At 37.6% G+C, this 13,630-nt stretch overlaps 2 protein-coding genes across 8 annotated transcripts in view; both read left to right on the forward strand.

Annotated features, from left to right (window-relative positions):
• Positions 1-13,630, forward strand: part of LOC126761350 (transcription initiation factor TFIID subunit 4) — a 239,487-nt gene that overhangs the window by 181,697 nt on the left and 44,160 nt on the right. The gene's annotated exons all lie outside the window — the stretch shown is intronic.
• LOC126761353 (sensory neuron membrane protein 2) overlaps positions 1-13,630 on the forward strand; it is a 70,565-nt gene that overhangs the window by 26,944 nt on the left and 29,991 nt on the right. For 5 of the 7 annotated variants that reach the window (XM_050477436.1, XM_050477438.1, XM_050477439.1 and 2 more), the window contains exons 3-8: positions 2,071-2,228; positions 2,301-2,448; positions 2,713-2,845; positions 8,773-8,825; positions 9,734-9,994; positions 10,084-10,513. In XM_050477436.1, coding sequence (XP_050333393.1) covers positions 2,071-2,228; positions 2,301-2,448; positions 2,713-2,845; positions 8,773-8,825; positions 9,734-9,994; positions 10,084-10,513 — 1,183 coding nt within the window. Of the gene's footprint in view, positions 1-2,070; positions 2,229-2,300; positions 2,449-2,712; positions 2,851-8,772; positions 8,826-9,733; positions 9,995-10,083; positions 10,514-13,630 lie in introns of all 7 variants that reach the window. The other 2 variants (XM_050477434.1, XM_050477435.1) reach the window with 2 other exon arrangements.

A 13,630-nucleotide genomic window follows, 5' to 3' on the forward strand; every position in this document is an offset into this window, starting at 1 on the left:
CCTCATAACAATAAACTCAGAATGCCTGACGATATCATATTTTTTATTAGAATCGCGCCAAAATCGCAATCAAATTACATTATTTATTGTTTACGTGAGCACATTAAGAATGCTAATACGTTCACGTCATTTGTGGGTATATATGAACGGAAAGAGTTATTAAGACTGTTCTTAAAATGAGATGCAGTAAAAGCATTTACCTCAGTCTTTCGCATATAGTCGTAAATGGAAATAACTCATTGTTATTCTAGAGCAAGCCACAATTAATTTTCAGATGTAAAACGTTTTCCAATTCATCTCTGTTTTTATTACTGGCAATCGATGCACGATCTGAATGGTTATAACGATGTATGTTTTCATAAAATGAAGAACATTCGAAGAAAAGCACCTTGTACTCCCCTTTATGTTAGGTCAAACTGGTGGGCCAATAAGCCACGCATAGACCAGTTTTGGTACTTTGCGATATCAAATGGAGTTCAGTTGCTAGGTCCATGAAGTGTTCTTTAGTATGCCTGCGCTCTACGCGAATTTTAACTGACTCTGCGACCTTACTATCGACACCTTCTCCAGTGTGTCATACCGTGGGGACCTCAGATTGCCACTGCGAGACAACATGTTCCTACAGTCTCTTCTATCGAGTACCAATAGAAATTTGGGTACTTCCGATCTACCGTTTTCCACATGACTTTTGCAGTTTTGCACGCGGTAGCTAATTCCATTTTTCCATCAGGTTTATAGATTTTTTTAATGTTAGCCAAAATGATTCTGTCGAGATCGTCGATGCCTTTGAGACCATTTTTTCGGATGTTTGCTAGCCTGCTACCCACTACTTCTTGGCAATCTCGTTCACTATTTCATTTCCATTGATGCCTTTGTGGCCTGGTACCCATTTCCATTGGCTTCCGGTGGGTGGATTTCCGTATGCCTGTCCACCATACTACTGCACCATAGGGCAGAATTGGTCTTACAGTAGATGTGTAGCACCTGTGCATGAGAGAGGGAGAGAGTCCCCACATTGTGCCGATCATCTGCCTAAACGCTTATAAATTATTACTAGCTTTTGCCACTCTTTCTTACACGTTGTGCTTCCAGAGCAGTTTGTTTATCGTTATCGAAGGGAACTTCCATAGAAATTTTGTGCTTTCTTGTGAAAAGAAGCAGATCTGTTTTCTCCGGGTTCAACCCCAGACCCGCTTGCTATGCCCAATTCTAGATTGTATTGAGAGTGGTGGTCATAAAACTGTTAATGGTCTGTAGATCATTAAGGTGGCAATGTCGCCCACATATGCCACTATATTAGGGGCTTTGCCTTCCAAATTCCTTAGCAGTTTATGCCCAGAGAAGCGGAGATAGAGCTCCACCTTACGGAATACCTCCACATACTTACTTGGCCATTTTAGCGTCGTTCCATTCTGCTTTATCCGTATAGAGATCAGAAGGCTTCTGACCCAGCGTTGAGCAGGATCAACACCTATTGATACTATTCAGATCAGATTCCGTAGAGACGTTATTGAACGCTCCAGAAATGTCCAGGAACTCCCCTTCAGTCTCATGAAAAATATTTCGCGCAGAGATGTTATTGTTTTTAGGTGGCGTCACTTAAGCGGCATTCTCACCGTTTTACTTTCAGAGAATCATCCCGTGTGACGGTTTCGTAGAATAAGCTGCTAAAGCAAGTTTCCAAATTGAATGTAATAGAAAAGTTTACAGGAGTGAGAAAGTAAGGTCTTTAGAGCGCGTGGCCTGCACTCATAAACAAAACATCTAAACTAGCAACCCAAATAACTTTAGCCTCATTTAACTTATAAAGATTGTCTCTTACATTAAAAGTTCCGCACTAATGTTTTTTAGACCTTACTTACATACGCATTTTATTGCCATCGATATGCCGTGACCATATATCACAGGATAATTACATCGAACGGAGCGCTCGTTAAGCTTATCTCACAGATCTCTTGAACTTATTTTATTAATTGCATTGACAGCATATTAATTTATAGTCGATCAATATGAACAGAAAGAAATTAATTAAACGACTTCTCACCACACTCTTGCATTTCTCTTCCACAGAGCGTAATTATTGCTGATGGCTCTGAACAATACAAGCGATTCGTTCAACTCCCGCAGCCGTTGACCTTCAAAGTGTATATTTTCAACGTGACCAACGCGCATAAGATACAACAAGGCGCCATACCAATTGTGGAGGAGATCGGACCCTATGTATACAGGTATGTGGTGACTTAGTGTTTACCTAAAAATTCTGACTATTTGTAACTGGAAATATTACTTTTTAAATGCAGACAATATCGGCGCAAGAAAGTGAAGCACTTTTCACGTGATGGTTCTAAGATCAGCTATGTGCAGGATCAGCACTTTGAATTTGACGAAGAAGCTTCAGCACCTTACACGCAATCCGATCACATTGTTGTGCTCAATATGCATATGAATGTAAGCAAGAGACAAAGAAAGACTGGAAGTATCTTGAATTTATGAAAGAAATATTTATTGGCATTTAGTTATGTTATAATGATATATTTGAGCATACTTATAGGCGAAGAGTGTGTGCTTTTTTGTAGCACACTTACAGGCGATAAGTGAAGTTTGTTCTGCCAATAATAAATATTTCTTTCGAGTTCTAAACCTTTCGTGAAATTAAATTAAGTCCACTTCGCACATATACTTTTATTAATCGAATATATATATTATTTACAGGCGTTTTTACAAGTGTTCGAAAGAGAAATAACTGATATATTTCAGGGTTTTGCGAATAGATTAAACCATAGGCTCAACCGTACGCCAGGCGTTCGTGTATTGAAACGTCTGATGGAGCGCATACGTGGGAAACGTAAAGTAAATTTTTTACATATCAAAACAAAAATCTAAAATTTATCAAATATGTATCTCCTACTATCCTTCTGCTATAACTAATTGGTTTTTAATTGGTGATTAAGTGGGTAATTTACTAAATTTTACTTTCATTCTGAAGATAATATCGAACTTTCTAACTCATCATATGACCTGCAACAAATTGCGGTCACTTAACCCATTAACAAAAATTATTTATACAATTAAGAGTACATCGGAAGGGTTAACTAATTAAATATCATTATACCTGTTTCCCACCAACTTTCTCATAAATTCGGGCCACATAGTGGCAGTAGGCACAGTAATAATCAATTTAACCGGCCATGGAGTGGTCAAGTAGTAAGATGAAATACTAGATATTCCACACCTAGCACATATAGTATATCAAAAATAAGCTGAAGCCATTTATTACAAGGATATGACGAGTACTGTGCTCACGAGTATCACTCCTTGAACAATAGATGAAATTGGTATTTTAAAAAAATACATTTTGATGTGCTTTAATATAAGTCTTTATTATCACCTTGGAAATAGGTTCTTGAGGCGATATAAGTTTAAATCAATTTTTCATACACCTGTCTTCTCATCTTTTAATCACATTGGCTAAATATAATATAAAAGTATAGAGTTCTATCAGTGCCTTTAGCGAATTTTTTTTTTTGGTTTCGGCTCAATTTTGGACCGTTTCGACCTCACTTCGTTATTACAAAACATTCAGTTCTCTTGATACGAGTCTAGCAATGACACGCTTCATACCCAAAAAATTAACCAAAATGTGTTAAGTCGATTCATAAGAATGCAGAGATATTACATTATCTCTCTGATATCAACATTATTTTTCCATGCGCTGTTTCTTTGATGGACGAGTCGCATGAGGCAAGTTTTCGATAACTTCATGACCTTCACAGCATGCTTTATACCACTCGAATTCTTGTTTTGGTGATAAAGTGCAAGTGACTCCTTCAACACATTCAACGATTCCGCAGCGCTAGATAAAAATTTTATTGATTCGCTTTGCGTGCGCCATTTAAATGGAAATAACGGGTTTTTCAATAAGAGCGCATGGCCACCACGCTTATAGAAGTCCAGACGCAGTACCCAATTTTCGACGGTTTTCAAGCATAAATCGGTCGATGTTGCTGCAATTTCACCTTCGATATTCGCACGAAGTTCATCAATCGTCACTGGCTTGTTGGCATAGACAATATGCTTGGCGTAGCCTTACAAGAAATAGTCTGACGGCGTCAAATCGAACGACCCATGTAGTCAATCGCCGTGTGACTTGTGGCGCTGACATATTGTCGAATTCCATATCATACAATTCGGGACAAAAATATTCGGTTATCATTGAGCGGTAGCGATTCTCATTCACAGTAACGTGCCGTCCTTGATCATCACGGAAGAAGTACGGCTCAATGACGTTGCTGGTCCATAAACCGCACTAAACTGTAATTTTTTCGGAATGTAATGGGGACTCATGGAATACCTGTGGATTGCTGCCTGATCTATAACGCATATTTTGCTTATTGACGAAGCCATTCAGCCAGAAATGAGCCTCATCGCTGAAGATGATTTTTGAAAATGAAAATCCGTATCATTTTCAAGTTATTGCTCAGCCCAATTTACGAACATAAGACGATTCTGGTAGTCAAGCGGCTTCAGTTCTTGCGTCAATTTGATCTTGTAGGGATGTAGGCCAAGACCTTTTCGCAAAATTTGCCACAACAACGTCACAGTGATGCCCAACGCTTGAGAACGACGTGTGCGAGACTGATTTAGGTCTTACTCAATTGATGTGCTAGCGGCAGCTTTATTATACGGGCACTTTTTTATCCCACTGGCACGGGAACATTTTGTACTGTGCCTGTGGATTCAAAGTTTTCCACTAGACGCTCAATTTTTAATCTGACAGAACGATTATGACGACCATAAATTGGACGTAGCGCTCTTAAAGTTGAGGCCACTGACTCCGAATTTCAGTACTAAATTTTAATAATTGTGACTAGTTGTTGGATCGTGTATCTTTCCATGATAAAATGGCAAAACTTACTGAAAATAAATACCAAAGAGGTGGGAAGAATATGGCGTCGTTTGCTGTCCCTATCGCTCTACTTTTTGTAGCGTCCCTGAGAAAAAGGCCTGTAGATAGATATATGGAGGCACATTTGATCAGATGATAGTCATATACCTAAAAGACCTAAATCGGTCGAATCACTGGCCAATTTTGCTGTTTTCCAGTTTTCTACGCGGTCAAAATAAAACCAGTTCTACTCGGCTCAAATGTTAACAGTAGCCGTGAACTAGAGCGTGCTTCAAGAGGGTAATTTTCTCTAGCCATAGTGGCGTCATCGGACGGTGAGGCAAAGTACTTATCAGAACGCCCTTGTAATTGACTGAAGTATAAACTTGTCATTAGAGAAGACATATTTCTTTTACTTTCCTATTTATAAACATAAATATATTTATTCAAAAATTAAAAAAACATAAATGTTTTTAGGTGTTTATCAATATAAAAATTATTGGCAATGCCATTTTTTAAACAATTTCGAATCAATAATAGTACATATGTTCTTCGTACATACATATGTATGTACGTGTATATACACCGAAAAAAGAAATTGTACATTTACTTATTTTCTTTTGCTTATCTACTGTGGGTCCATCTTTTATGCTAATTTATATTCCTGTTCGGGACAAATTACCTCTAATTTATGCATAAAACTTACCATTAAAAAATTTTAATGCAAATTTGTTTAGCATTTGAAAAAGAACCTGATCCACACAATGAAAGCGCGAATTTGCGTAACTATCTTTTCTGGTTTCTCCAAGCTATCCCAGCAGGTGTTTGATGTTCAGTTGTATTTTCGAAGATATTTCATTAATTGCATCTGTTTTGAATTCCGAAGTGCAAGCTTTCATATATGCTTGACAATAGTGACGTCTTTTCAAATTTGGTGAAATATAAATTAGCAAAGCATTAAATACACTCCACATAGACACATTTAGTGAGAGTTAGAAGTCCTAATTGACTAAAAAGAAACAAGCAAATTAGCCAATACCTTTAATGTTAGACTCCTATGGAACGATAACATTTTTATGAATATAAAAAAGGGTTCCAAATCAAGTAACAGATGTAACAAAATTGGTCAAATTTATTCCCATCATCCAATTCGATTTGTCATACAAGACCATAGAGGCCCAGTACCACTAAACTGGTCTAAGGTTGAATACCTGTTCCGACCAACATTATAAAGAAAAAATATCTTCTAATAGTGGTCGCCTCTCGCCTGGCATTAGAAAAACAGCGACTGTTTTCTGCTTTTCATAAAATCCGTTAGACCTTCGGGGTTATCTTACAACTTGCCTTGAACTCCATTTTGTCGATTAATTTATTTCAAGGGGCTCACCACAAATTCAAGCAGAATTTAGACCAAGTATTTGAAAAAAATAGTATTATGTTTATTTACTACACAGGATAGAAATTTTTCATTAATTTTATAAGGACTTTATAGTTTTAAATTGTTGTATGTCCATATTTAATGAATGAACAGAATTTTAACATATGAAAAAAGACATGATCTGGAGAGAAGTTCACATTTGAAATCTGTTTTTGTCAACTATTTTTTAGTTAGGAAGAAGGGATTATGTTTGAGTAAGGTACATACAAGTATCATAGCTGATTCTTTATCTGAATAATTACAGTTAAGATTTTTCTGATGTCAGGAAATTCCGAATGTGAAAGGAAACATTCATAAATCATACATAGTAGTCTTCTGAAGCAATTTATATTCATAGAAAATATTTGGATAACGAATTTAAAGCCAAGTCTTAGTGCCACAAAGGCGTAACGGTTAAGAAGGAAACTCTGAAATGTCAAACAAAAATTTTAGCATTACCGTTGCCATTATTATCATTCCTTGTAGTCCAGACCAGGCTAGGACTCCTATACACTACTGCTGTTCAACAGTAAACACTCCTAACCCAATAATAATAACGCTATTCTGATTTTCTCGTCAAAGAAGTTCATTAGCCTTACAGTTCTCGAAAAACTCAATGCAACCGATAGTGGTAATGATCCTTAAGTAGTTTCGTGCTCGCAACCAGTGAGTTCAACACTATCAGAGTTAGGGAGAGGGTTAGAAGCCTGATCGAAGATCGCACGTGAACTGCTATATGTAGCCCTTCGTGAATCCTGTCTTCGCACTTATAAATTATCAAAACACTTAGTAGTCAATGCAAATTTGCACAGGTATTTAATTTTCACTCCCGCTAGTTCGGTGGGATGTCTGAAGGTATGCGCTCCCAAGTGTTTAAGTCTTGACCTCCCAAACGTAGGACCATCAAGAAGAAAGAAGAAGTGTTCAGGTGTTTTCACCTCATCTTCTCCATACAGCTTCCTCAAATGGATTCTGGTAAGATTCAGAACCTTACAGCATATACGCAAATGGGGCAATGACCTGTTAAAAAACCAACAACTAGGAAAAGGGTAGCCTTACAGAGGGCAAAAAGATCACTAAATCTTCTGCTATCGAACCATACTGCTGTCTTTTCAAGACCTCGTGAGTCTTTACATTCGGAACCTGGAACATGATCTTGCCGACCCTGCATGTTCTTCTCACACTAATCAGTCTTTCTGCTGCTTTGGAAATTTCAACACGTATCGTTTTTAGCGTCTTGCGTACGTCCTGTACTGGATAGTAGCCAATAGCCAAACGGATGACATTTTTTCAGCCCCATAAGCTACTTTGTTGCTTTCGAAGTTCCCCACTTCTTTAAAGAAAAAACATCTTGTGGAAGCCAAATGTCACAGAGATCACGAGCTTAGATTACATGCACCAAATAGCCGGTTATCATGGTGCGATAACAGTTACCATTGACGGTTACGTTGTCAGCGGATGCCCTTAGTCTTAAATGCGGAAATTAACTTGTTTACAATCTATTGAGCCAGAAATGAGGCTCATCTCTGAACTAAAATTGTCTCAAAAAGGTGGGTTCTTCTTGAAACTTTTCAAGGACCCATAGAACGAAACGATGTCACTTGCGAAGGTCGAACGGCTTCAGTTCTGCATCTTATAAGCATTCTATTTAAAATCTCGACTTAAAATTGGCCAGCCAATGATGAATACTGGGTCTCACGATGGCTGATAGTGTTGCGAATAATACGCTCAGTGGGCCGATTATGTTCACCATAAATTGATCGAAGCGCGTGAAACACATCAACTCAGAACGTGAATTTTCGTAATAAAGTTGAATAAATTGTAAACGTTGTTTAGGCGGAAGTCTTACCATGATGAAATGACAGCTTGACACGACTGTTAAAGAAAGGCTACTGAAAAAATTACCTCTACTTGGATCACCCATTAAAATCTAATATATATGCAACCGCTTGGGTACAACCACTAGATCAACTGCTTCCCCTCTTCTAAGAACATTCGGTGACGTAATACGATGTCAGATTATTGTATCCATATACATTTATGGATCTTCCTTACGTTGCTTCCAGCGTTGTTAGCTTTCTTAACCCCAAAAACTTCTGCCCGGCAGATACCGCAGTATTTCGAAAGTTTGAAGTATTGTCTGAGGTCTAGCTCCAGTTAATAGAATCCGGCAACATCAACCAATCGAAGGAGAAATCTTTTCCACACATTTTTTGAATTTAAAAATGCTTTCAGCAGGTGTTAAACTGCGATTTTTGAAATAAACGTATTCAGAAAACATTACTTTATAAAAGCATTATTTAGACTTATGATTTTTTTGACCCAAAAATAATTAATTGACTTCTTTTATATAAGAATATAAAAAGAATTAAAAACAAAAATAAAAATAGATTTCAATTTCTTTTTTCCTCTTGATACCAATACATATACCACCGTAACTTGACATCATATCTATTTCGACTACTTGTAGCACCCTATAAATGGATGTACAATATTTTCAACGAAATATTCAAGCAAGTAAAAGTAAGTGCTTGAGGGTCGCTTGAGTTTATAAATTTTTAAAATCGTCAAGTTCAGCTGTCGCCTGAGAACCCAGTAACCTGCTTGTCAGCCTATACAATATTTTATAATTAACTAATAATTAACACAACATAAAAACGATTTATATTCTTTAACAGCTGTCACAATATGACAATGACATTGTTTTGTTTTATTTTATTTTATATTTATTTATTAACATCTTTTTAATTTTTTGTGTGTTTATTTTATTTTTATATATTTTTATTTATTTATTTAATTTTTCGGTGTTTTGATGCGCCTTTGGCGGTTTTTATTAGTTGCTTCATTTACATATTTTGCACAGAAAATTTTGTTTATGTATATAAGTATGTATATATATACTTATTCATGCACACATACAAATATTTATTCAATAAATTAATTAAATATAATATTCATAGGCCTAGACATATGTCAAAGTTCTCATTATACAAATATATATTTATTAAAGCTTGATTACTCAGCTTATCGCTGCTTCCAGTACACTAATACATACTTACATAACTACATATTTAGTAATTAAAAATTTACGCTTATTTTACTGCATTGAAATTGCAATTAACACGCATGCGCGCCCCTAACCTCCCAGCCACCGCTAACCCACCGTTAAACTGCCGCTTGTTTGCTCTCAACTGCTTTGGTTTCGGCGCTAAGTTAATTGCATGCTCGGCAATTAAACGCTTTGATCGGAAATAAAACTGTAAATAAGCATGAGAATGAAGTCTAAGCTTGGCGTTGGTGCTTTATACCCAATAAAACTTAATGAAAAATCGCTAAAAATGTTGAAAATGCTAAAAACGCAATAAATATTAAATAAGTGCTTTAACCATGCGTAAATACATACAAACATATATAACTCATATTCATTGCAGTCGGTGCTGACGATCGCCGAGAATGATCCGGGCTTGTCGCTGTTGCTGGTGCACTTGAATGCCAATCTGAAGGCCGTCTTTAACGATCCCAAGTCGATGTTTCTCGACACCACCGTGCGTGAGTTCCTCTTCGATGGCGTGCGCTTCTGTATTAACACGAACGGTATTGCGAAAGCGATTTGTAATCAAATCAAAGAAGGCGGCTCCAAGACGATACGTGAACTGAGCGACGGCAGTTTGGCATTCTCATTTTTCAATCACGTGAGTATTTAGCAGTGCTAAAACTAAAACAGCAAATCATTTTCACACGCATCACTGAGTCGCGCTAATCACTGCTATTGTTGTTGTAGAAAAATGGCACTGGCAATGAAGTGTACGAAGTGCACACGGGCAAAGGCGATGCACAGCGTGTGCTCGAAATTCAGAAACTCGACGATTCACACAATCTTCAGGTGTGGCTGAATGGTTCCGAGGGCGAAACTTCTATGTGCAATCAAATCAACGGCACTGATGCTTCATCGTATCCGCCCTTCCGCAAACGTGGCGATTCTATGTACATTTTTAGTGCGGATATTTGTCGTTCGGTGCAGTTATTCTATCAAAGTGATATACAGTATCAGGGCATACCCGGTTTTCGCTATTCGATCGGTGAGAATTTCATCAACGATATTGGTCCGGAGCACGACAATGAGTGCTTCTGTGTTGACAAGCTGGCGAATGTGATTAAACGAAAGAATGGCTGCCTATATGCGGGCGCGCTAGATCTGACGACCTGCTTAGGTAAGTAAAATGTATTCTGCTTTGTCTAGTAAAATTATAAAATATTAAATGCCTATTGAAATCGGGAAACTAAGTATTAACTTCAAAGAATAGAAAAACAGTTTTTTCATTGAAATAAATGACGCCTTATTTACTATATATATTTATTGTATAGCAAAAATATTCTATTATAACAGTAGTATTTAGATCTATAGTTTTGAAAACTTAACGATGACTTCAAAGTAAGATTTTATGTCAGTTAACTTTCGAAGACCAACTTAAGGTTTTTCACGTATTTCCATCAAAAAATTATTTTCCTTTTCGGAGCCTGCAGTGCCCTGTATAGAGCGCGACAAGGAGGCGGACAAATTTTCATTTCCTTAAACCTTACAAGGTTGTACTCTCCCAGTAGTAGTAGTTTGGCATAGTATATTCCTACTGCTTGCTGTCAATGCTATTCTCTCCCCTCTCTCTTCTCTGTACGGAGCAGTTTCTTTTTAGTGTGGGACCCCACTGCAATGCATGGTTCTGGCCCCATCATTCTGGACGCTGCCGCAGAGCGGGCTAGTTCGTCGACCAGCTTATGCCCCGGCACCCAGATTAGGTGCACGCGGTTGCACACTGTTAGGCGGTTCAGCCTTCCCATACACTCCTCCGCTAAAAGCGATTCAACATCATACGCTGAGATCGCCTTTAGTGCCGGTTAGCTATCGCTAAGTATAGCAATATGCTGGTTGCGATAGTTGCCGTGGAGATTAATTTCTTTCACACTAACTTATAGCAAAGACTTATGCTTGAAGCATGCTCGGAAAACCTCCCATTGGGTTGGATAACTTGATATGCGGTCCCGCAATGTCAGCTTCAATTCCTTCCGGTGTTTTCGCGTCACTGTACCACTGGATAGTACTTCCCCTCAGTAGTATGTGGAGCGTGGAATCGTTCCACTCCGACTTACTGCCGAGAGTAACTCTGAACTTCTTTGTAAAGTTAACCCTCTTAGTAACGCCGTCCCTTGGAAGAAGTGCCAGCAGTGTATCTTCCCCTAGGACCATCATTTGTTGAGACGACATTATCTTCCCTTTGAAAAAAGCCTCTGCTGCCATTAGCAGTATGGTATGTTTCGCTACCTGACCAAATACAGCGGTGTGAGCTCCAGCATGACTTCAAGTGCTACGGTTGGGCAAGTGCGCATTATCCCTGACGCGCAGCTTCGATAGTTGAAGCCCTGTCAAGGACTACGTCGGTTTAGATGCCAAAGCAACCGTATTTTTTACGTATTGGTATATATATATATTTCCCTATTCTTATATTCCGAATAACATAATTTCTGTTGGCCCATTTGATTTAGTATCAAAGGTTGAAAGAATAAGGTTATATCTTCTTGCATATAGCAAATGTACTGAATTTACAACCTATGTTCTAGAACACTATTCAATAGAGCAATGTGATCTAAGAATTCCTTTCCAAACTTCAAATTCAGCTATTTCCGCTCTTTTGCTTTCCAATTACAATATCTTGGAGCTTTCTAGGAACACCAATTAAACAAGCCACGCGCAAGCGTAAAAGAAAAAAAATCAATTTCCATTATATTTGAGCATCGATATTATGTAGTCAAATTTTGCGGTTAACCGCAGCACATGTGCCTTTCATTAGCCACACTTTTAGTGTCCCGACAAAGCAAAAAATAATTTAAATGTTTGGCTATAAACCATAAAGCAACTAACCTTAACCCATTACCAATGCTAATGAAATCAATAGAACGTTTTGAATTAATTGACTTAATTTATTTCTAAGATATGGCACATAAAAAACGACTGCTTAACCAAAAAAAAATCTTGAATTCGTTGAACTTGATCCCGATGTTCTAACGCATTTACGCTTCCATGATTTTCAACAGATGGAGAGAATTTTGCAAGTTTTAATTATTCATGAGAAATCAATAATTTCTGACGAAAAAGCATAAAAAAGATTAGAAAATACTATATATGCATATTATAAAAACTGAAATGGTTCGATGTCTAAAAGAACATGTTCTTGTTAGCAAGTTAGTCTAATTAGCATAGACTTTGCGCACGACATAAAAGTTCCGCAGAACGGATTATATAAATGACTCTTCTCTGACTCTTCGCCCGAATTAATTTTTTAAGGGAACATAAAAACGTAATTCTCAGTCTTTTCAAAAATCACTTAATTGAAAAAAATGGTTTGATCCAATCTTTCAGTCGATATCTTGTATTAATAACTTGTTGAACCCATAAATTCCCTAAATTTTTTTGATACTAACAAAATACTGCTCTGGCAACATTTTCTTTATACATTGTTAATCTTTCCAAATTTATACCAAGTATACAAAAGAGTCAAAGTGTATGCGTTTACTTTCACAGCTGTTTTGACATCCCTCTAGCCGTGCCTATACCTAAAAAATTTGTCATATATATATTATTTTTATATATAAATAGTGACCCGTGTCGTCTTATTCTCAAAATGCTATACGCTCTTCTGTATCGATTATAATCATCCTTGGACCAAAAGCATTTTGGGACAATGATGGTAACGCTGAGCACGCTCCATATCGCCAAGGCCATGCCTATCTGGTAGAACAGACGAGGAAATCAAACTATGGTGCCATCCTTGCCTGGTTTATTTTCGCTGTGCCCTGACTCACACTAGTCTTATCACAAAATGACTCAACGTCTTTGATAATGAAAATTTACATTCCTATAACAACGCATGGTTAGTGAGTTCAAGATTCATTCAGCCGGCTACTATCAGATGGCTTCAGTTCTTGAAGCTGCACTCCAAAGCAGCAAATCTACAACTAGCCGTCACAGCAAATACAAAACGATTGTCCAGAAGTATGTTCTTGACAATATACTGCTCAACCTGCTTTGACTCATACGTAAAGAAGCTCACTGCCCCTCTCCTTCAACGGCTTCTAAGCGCCCATAACATACTCAGAGGTAATTCGGCAGAAAAAAAGCTGCCAGAATTTGATTCGGTGGCTCCATGGTCCAAAAGATTCGGTATAAAGTCAAAGTATGCAAGGATTTCCGAATGTTCATTCGACCCCCTTTGGGCCATTCGAACCCAGTGGTTTACCAAGATGGAAAACACTTGTCCAATGTGTCCATTCCGGCC

Source organism: Bactrocera neohumeralis, chromosome 6 (genome assembly GCF_024586455.1).
Source record: "Bactrocera neohumeralis isolate Rockhampton chromosome 6, APGP_CSIRO_Bneo_wtdbg2-racon-allhic-juicebox.fasta_v2, whole genome shotgun sequence".
Lineage (NCBI taxonomy): Eukaryota > Metazoa > Arthropoda > Insecta > Diptera > Tephritidae > Bactrocera > Bactrocera neohumeralis.